Source organism: Emys orbicularis, chromosome 4 (genome assembly GCF_028017835.1).
Source record: "Emys orbicularis isolate rEmyOrb1 chromosome 4, rEmyOrb1.hap1, whole genome shotgun sequence".
Classification (NCBI taxonomy): domain Eukaryota; kingdom Metazoa; phylum Chordata; order Testudines; family Emydidae; genus Emys; species Emys orbicularis.
In genome coordinates, this window is record NC_088686.1 from 29,132,930 (window position 1) to 29,140,942 (window position 8,013).

Below are 8,013 nucleotides of genomic sequence, written 5' to 3' on the forward strand. Positions count from 1 at the left end.
TAAGGGTAGTATCCCTGCTTTCTGGGCCAACTGTGTAGGCCAGGGCTGCATGGGGGAGGGCAGCGTTCAATTTCGCTGAGACGTTATAGGAGCCCCATCAGCAGAGACTTCCCAGGAAAAAGGCTGAATCAACCTGGCTTTGCCTCCTCCCATAGTGGGAGACTGGGCCAGGCAGCTTCACCCACTAGTGAAACCACCACTTCACCTTACTACTACATCCTAATTCTGTTGCCAAGGGATCTTCTGGGGAGTGAATCTATCCCAGTGTTTGTAGATCTAGCGCTGGTTACAGTACGTGCCCAGAAAGTGGAGTCTCCTATTTATCCACAAGACAAACCAGCGGTGCAAGCTGCATACGCTGCCCCAACCTGGGTCTTTAAGGTGAGACGCCACCCTAGGAGTAAGAAGGTATCTTAGTTTCCATGTCCATTGAGTCCTTGAGTCCCATCCTTCTGCTGAGGACGCCAGGAGGGTTCCAATTAGTTCTGAATGAAGGTGTGATGTTCATTTTCTTTGCAAGAAAGATACTTCCAATGAACTGTTCCGGTAACGGCAAATCTTAGCGTTATTTTGTGAAGGAATATTGTAATCGCCCGGTAACTGCAGGAAGCCAGAGGGAGTTGTGGTGGCTAGAAGCAGAATAAAGTCAGTTTTTGGCACCTTTAAACACCTTTTTTATATTTGTATAAGAACTGCCATCCACCCTGACTCTGGTTGGGTTCTCAAGGCACTTGTTTGAATAGGACCAGTTTAAATGCACATTATCTTGTTTAGAAACCTTATCTATAATTCTGCTTGGGATTATTCAGCAGAACAAGGATAAATCTTTGGCTGCTTATAACAGGGCATGCTTTTGCTCCTGTCTTCTTGCCCACAAAAACTGCACAGACACCACAAGTTGTACATTTGCAGTGCTTTTTATTTTGCGTTCCCTTCACCAATTTCCCTTGACCACCACAGTCCCCATGCAACTGTCTGGTTACAATTCCTTCTGTGCTTTAGGCCCTCTCATCAAGACCTCAGGGGAACAGAGGTTGCCCGTTCCTCAAGTCTCTGTGGATTTGTCTACACTGCAGTTAAAACCCCGTGACTGGCCTGTGACAGCTGACTCGGGCTGCAAGGTTGTTTAATTGTAGTGTAGACATCCGGGCTCAGGCTGGAACCCGGGCTCTAGGACTCTGCAAGGTGGGAGGGTCCCAGAGTTTGGGCTGGAGCCCGAGTTGGAACGTCTACACTGCCATTAAACAGCCCAGCAGCCTGAGCCCTGGGAGCCCAAGTCAGCTGGTACAGGCCAGCCACAGGTGTGTAATTGCCGTGTAGATGTACCCTTGTGTGCCTGGGCTCAGCTAGCCCTGTTCCCCCCCTGCTCCCCCGCACTTCCTTCTTTTTTATCAGACTTGGGTTGATAGGCTAATTGGCTCTTTGTCACACCCAGCCTGCCAGCCTGGTTATCTAATTATCTCAATCAACTTTCTCTGCAGAACTAATTGGTTTTTGAGTGATCAGAGTGTGGGCTGTCCTGTTCACTCCCTGGACTCTGTCATACCCCTGAGCTATTCTAATGGGAGACTGGGCGTCAGTTTTGTAGCAGCACTGTAGGTTATCTCCTGGATGCACCACCATACCTGCTGCTCACTGTCCTATACGTCTGTTTATTAATCTTCCCCACTGCTTCCTAAACTCTTATCAAGGATCAAATAGCCCCAATTTAAAAAAAATAAAAATAAAGGAGGGGGGGAAGATAGAGAAAGAAAGCAGCTTCCATTGATCATGTCATGAGCTTGCTGAGTTCAAAACCAGAAACTTGTGTGTCCTTATGTATAAAGAATTGTCGAAGGCAATGTTTTCTTCTCTGCAATGCTGCTCTATCAGATCCAGTGCCACCACTTTGCCTGTGGCATTATTATCCTAAGTGCATGTTGTGCCATATCTATCTGTAGAGCTGGCTGTCGTAAGTCCATCCGTGTCACAGTAACATATGGCAGCATACTTAGTTTTAAGCGACTTTGCAGCAGAAACTTTGAAATGTCGTCCATATGTCTTCTGAGACTCAGAGTATAAACTGCTGGTTTGTTTCTTGCTGTGATTTTAAATTGACCCTTGTACAAAGACTGTGGCTGTTAGGCTAGTCAATTCTGTGTTCTTCTGAGTGCACCGGAGGAATTAAAAACCCTGGGATTTGCCTGTCTGCTTATGAACTGGGCAGCTTTCAAAATTCCCCGCAGATGTTGCATGGGCACGCACATCCCCACCCACCTATTTTAAAAACGTTAAGGTTACAAACCCAAGCATTCCATAGGTAAGAAGTGCCAGAATTAATATTGTTTGTGTAATATTCGTTCAGCCCCCTGTGCATTATGATACAGTCTTTAATTATGTGATCACTTTTTTTTTTCCATGGGACCCCTGATATGTACAGCAGCTCTGGAGGTGCTTTTTTTTTTGTCTGCTATGCCTGGCACATATAGGTAGCAGCAAAGTCATTAAACTCACAGATAAGTAGTGTACCATTAGCTGGACAGGCTGTGGTCTTAGGTCCCTAGGACAAATTAACACAACATTCTCCTGTATTCTGGATTATGATCAAAACCAAGTCAGAGGGAGAGTAGTAGGAAAATATTCTTTGCAGTGTTGTTGTAGCCATGTTGGTCCCAGGATATGAGAGAGACAAGGTGGGTGAGGTAATATCTTTTATTGGTCCAGAGCTGTCACTCTGATGGTGAAAGAGACAGAGACCGAGCTTTCGAGCTACAAGAGCAAGAACAAACTGGTGTGTGAAATACAAGATTATGACCTTGCTATATGATCAGGCAAAATGGAGAAGCTGGGCTGTGTAGGAAAAAATTATTCTTCAACCCCAGCAAGGAAATAGGTTAGAAACTGCAGGCAAAGTAAATTCATTTTCCTTGCCTCAAGTTTTTCCCCAGTGTAAAGTCCCTCTTTGCACAGTAGATGTAATGCCAGATTTGGCTACTGTTAGTCTCATTGAGTGGTATCTTACTCTACTAAAAGCCCCAGTGAAATAAAGTCTTAGCTTATAAATAAGGCAGCCTCAGAAAAATAGTATATGTAAAATACACAGAGCCATGAAAGGCAGCATTGTTTTGCAGCGTGTAGTGGTGGATCTTGAAGCACGTGACAAGCAGTATTTAAGCCTTGTAACACATCTGTGGGTAAGGCCATTGCCTGTTTTACAGAGGGGGAAACTGAGCCATGGTGTCTTATCCTTGCATTGAATTAATGACCGGGCTTGGGAGTAGAATTCATGTGTTCCTTGTATCCCTAAGGCACAACTCCTGCTGGCAAGCACTGTACGGAGCTCTGTCAGCTGGGCTTCCAGACAGTCAGGGCTAGCGATTCCTATTAGCCATAGCTCTGTCTTGAGCAGAGCATGGAGCCACACCACGCCAGAAGGGCATGGAGGAGCCTGCCTCAGAGGCCATTTCTGCTGGAGTTTGTGGATGCGCTGGGAGAGTGCATCCACTACTACACCCCTTTATGGGGTGCGCCTCTCTCCATCCCTGAGGCTGGCGTGGAGGGGTAGGGACCTGACTCTGCCCCCTCCTGGCCCCCTTTGTGCACCTTTAGGATTATTCAGGCAGTCCATGGAAGTTGAGGGGAAGGCTCCATGCACCCTTCTCACCACCACTGAGCACCTGCTGAAGACCAAGCAGAGTTTGGCCCTCAGTGAGCAACCTCCTCCCCTCTACACCTCCCTAGGAGAGCTGGCACAGGCAAGAGAGAGTGAGAGAGAGACTACACTTACTGGCAACATGGATGCCCTAGGAAGTCCTGGATACTGTTAAGGCACCTGCTGGATGACAACAGAAGTGGAGATGAGCCACAAATGGAAAAGCCTAGCGCCTCTGTACCCTCTCTCCAGCAGGAATACATAACTAGGAGGGCAAATGCAGAGCAGCTGGCTTGGCAATTAGCTCCAAACATAAGGCAATATTGAATTCTGGAGAGTTATCTGATGGGATTTGCAAAAGCGCCAAAGGGAGTTAGGAGCACAAGTCAATTAACTCCCTCAGGTGCTTTTGAAAATCTCATCTGTAATGTCCATCCCTCACTGAGCTGTACACTATTATAGGGAACTCTCCTTTAATAATGCTGATATTAAACCTTGTGCCAGAGAGAATAGTACTTCCACGTCCTGTTCCTGGTAGGAGTGCTCATTTTCTGACAGTGGGAGAAAGAGTTACTCTTCATCTTCACAAGGCAAGGATAATTCTGCCTCAGATCTTCCATCAAACAAAACTAACTCTGTTGGCAAATAGCAGTAAACATGGTCTGGTTTTGCATGGCTCTGGAGTCTGAAAGACAGGAATTTAGAATAAGTATCTCTACCACATTGCTGCACTAGGCTATTGTGGTGGCAATGGAGAATTAAACAGGAATAGAGAAGAACTAGTGAAAATAGAAATCCCTAGTGAAATGCCATTGATTTACATGGCTCCAAGGAGAGTGGTGATGTTGAAGAAGAGCCTGTTTTGTAGAATCTAGAGCCGAACCCTGAATGCTTCACTCAGGACTTGATGCTGCCACCTGTACTCATGGTTCTTAGTACCTTACTCTGTGACTAACCCCTTTGTAATCAGTGGGACTATTCAACGTAAGGGTGTGAATTCCCTCTCCCAGCTCAGATTTTATTCAGTCCTTGGGCAAAACTTTTATTTAAGAGTGTACTAAGGACGTTAGGGTTTGGCCTGTAGGACTAATAGAAGGGAAAAACCTATAAGGACACCCAGTTGTGTCTAGTGCATTGGACACAATAGTCAAGAACAGTAGATCCGTATGTAGAAATGGCTCCTGCAATGCTACCAGGGTCACTAAGTTTTTATTTTCTGTGTAAAGGCCAGCTGTGCACGGTGAAGTTCCCTCAGGGAACACCTTAATTTAGACTCCCAATTTTCTCTAGTACTTCATTGAAAGCGAAAGATGAACACAAGCAGCTGAAGCACCCAACATATTCTCAAAGGGCTGGGAGTTTTCACTGACTTCAATGGAATTTGGATCAGGCCTTAACCCAGTCACAATGCAGCAAGTCAGAAAGGGTAGAACAAACAGCTGTCACTCTATTGCCTCAACATCCGCCAGATCCAATAACTAGTTCTCCATCAGTCATTTGATACAGCAGAAATAAATCAGCTGTAACAGAAGAATATTTTTACAGAATCATTATCTCATGCTCTGAAACTGTGTCTGGGTTGTGTGCCTTGGCAATTTCTATAAGTGCCCCAGCATTTATATATAGCAGCAGGAGGTTGAGGAGCTTAGTTACAAGGGGGAGAAACATCTCCACAATTTCTAATACAGACCATTCGTCTGTGACAATATTCTAGTCTATTGACATTATCTTCTCTGCTGGTGTTTTCAAAGGGCAGGGTCTGTTGGTAATGCAGTGGGAGGAAGTTATAAATGAGAGCCAGGAGTTCGAATTTCTAATCCCAGCTCTGACACTGGTTTCCTTTGTGGCTTTGAGCAAGTCACTTAACTTATCTGTTTCCTCATTTGTAAAATGAGGATACTACCCTTCACAGGTGTGTTATGAGAATTAATTAATTAAGATTTGTAAAGCATGTAAATGACTGGTATTGGGTAGATGCTAAATATCATTACTATGCTGCCAATGTAAATCCAGGCTTACTGAAAAAACTGCCTCACCCGAGTATTTGGTTACTTTTTAACCTTTTTTTTTCCTGAGAGAGATCTTTAATAATCACCAGGAATCCTGCCACTGGGAACCCTCCACTTTAATGAGTATTTCCTGAAGTCCCAGGCCCAAATTCTGGTTTGTAACATTGGTATATATCCAAAGCAACTCCTTGCGGTCAATAGAATTATTCTCGATTTACACCAGTGTAACTGAGCAGAATTTGGCTCTTCTCTTCCTTTCGTGGAGTACTTCATGTTAAAGCCAGCTTTCACCATCTGTTGTGCTGCTCCCTTTTCTTTGTCATTCTGTTGCATCTTGTGAAGTATAAAATTTGTCTGGCAAAGCATGAGAAACAGTGGATTGGCTGTAATAATGCGGGAGCCTTCTCCTGCTTTCCCTAACCATGGGGAAGGTCATCAATAAACAGAGAGGGCCCAAGGATCAGACTGCACTGGGAGACCAAACCAAATCATATCTCTGAGTGATCTGGCCATAATGAATACAAACAGCATATGAAGCTCCTCTTCTGAGACAAAGCCTAAGGCTGTTTGGCTTCTCCCAGGAAGCAAAGCTTTCATTTTGCTGTGACATATTAGCTGCTAAAATAGACCTTTTCTCCTCAACATTCCCCGGGAGAAGACCAATTAGCAGTCTGGGGGGGGGGGGGGGGGGTTTGTGCACGTGGAGTTATAATTGCTTAGTAATCAGAAACCTGACCCTGAGGATCGTTGTTTTCTTCCTCCAGTGAAGCCAAGCAATAATTCTCAAGAAAATAATTCCTAGCACTGAGGTCTATTAGCCCATGGAATAACCTAAAAGAGGTGGTTCAAGCGCCATTACTTTAATCAGTCAAACTGCACAGAACATGCAGGAATATATCACGGGGATCAGTTCTGCACTGGATAAGATGGGCTAAAAGGTCTTTTTCACCTCCATTATCACTGATTCTAGGAAATATTTGAGGTGTCTTTACTCCCTGCCCGTCGCACCTCCCCCAATTATTGTCATTATTTTTCTTGTTAATATGCTCAATAAATCCGTCATCCCCGTTTGGTTTGTGTCTTTTAGAGACGTCCAGGGGGGATGTGTCCTTTCCTGCACCGCGTGTGCTGGGCAGCACTGCCACTGCAGATACTCCTGCTGTTCTTGCTGCTCCTGGCGTTTCTGCTCCCCTTGGTGGAGGAGACCCACAGCTGCAAGTTTGCCAACAACTTTGCCCGCTCCTTCAACTTGATGCTGAGATACGAAGGCCCTCCTCCAACTTAACTCCTCTACAGGCACGTGGCAAGAAGTGACTGGCTTAGACATCCAGGCTGCTTTTTCCTGGGTGTCTTGACTATTGCTAGTCCTTTAAATCTAGGGCTTCTAACATGGCCACCAGATTAACTGGAAACATCATCAAATAAACGCAGCATAAGGTTAGTCCATATAAATCAGGTATTAACAGTTAGAGCTAAATTAATATTTTTACAATATTATATGAATATATTTATACTATGAGTGTATATATATATATATATATTTTGTGTGTGTGTGTGTATATAACTATAATGAAAAAAATCTAAACTCCACTGTTTTGGTCTAATCCTGCAATGTTTTTGCTTTTGCCTTTGTTCAGCTACGAATAGCAGATATTTTAAAAAACTGAGTTCTTGTTGTTTACAACTGAAATCAAAGTGAGTGTGAGAAAATAAGGGATGTTCTGTGGAATCATGTGCTAGGAAAAATTGTCTCTGAGAGTGAGATGCAATGGAATCATGTTTAAATACGCTGTTTAACATTTAGCCTTACCAAAAGGGGAAGTTTCTATTTGGGATCAGTAGCTAGTTTTTCTATTGCTTGATTCAGTCACCACTGATGCCAATGCAAAAACTGCCATTGACTTCAGTGGGTGTGAGACCAGGCCCACAGTATATTCAATGCTCTCTGTGACAGTCTACCAACTTTTTTTAATGCTTTGTCCTCTGTCACTCCTGAAGTATGAGAGATAAACTCGGGCAAGGAAAGCTGAAAATAATGGGACATTTTTCTAAACCTCACTCTAGTGAAATGATTTTGGAACCAAATTGTAATTTTTATTTTATTTTGTGCAGCTACAGTGTACAAAGCTCTGTGTAGCAGTAAACTGTGCAAGAGAGAAAAATATGATCTTGTCCCCCCTTTTTAAACTATAAAGATCATCCACACGAATGGTTTTTGCACAGAAATTGCTCTGGGATGGACCCCATGATTTGGACAGTGGGATGTAGCTTGTCTCGGCCTCAGCATAGAAAATGGTCTCAGCACAGAAATATATTAACAAATGCAGTCAATAAACATGATTCCTTCCTAGCAGGCGTTATGGCAGTGGTTTG

General features: G+C 44.1%; 1 protein-coding gene across 1 annotated transcript in view; it reads left to right on the plus strand.

Moving 5' to 3' along the window:
• The window catches only part of SYNE3 (spectrin repeat containing nuclear envelope family member 3), a 48,408-nt gene extending 41,328 nt beyond the window's left edge, over positions 1-7,080 (plus strand). The window contains exon 17 of the mRNA XM_065403165.1: positions 6,728-7,080. Coding sequence (XP_065259237.1) covers positions 6,728-6,925 — 198 coding nt within the window. The 3' untranslated portion in view covers positions 6,926-7,080. The remainder of the gene's footprint in view (positions 1-6,727) is intronic.
• Positions 7,081-8,013: the final 933 nt, after the last annotated feature.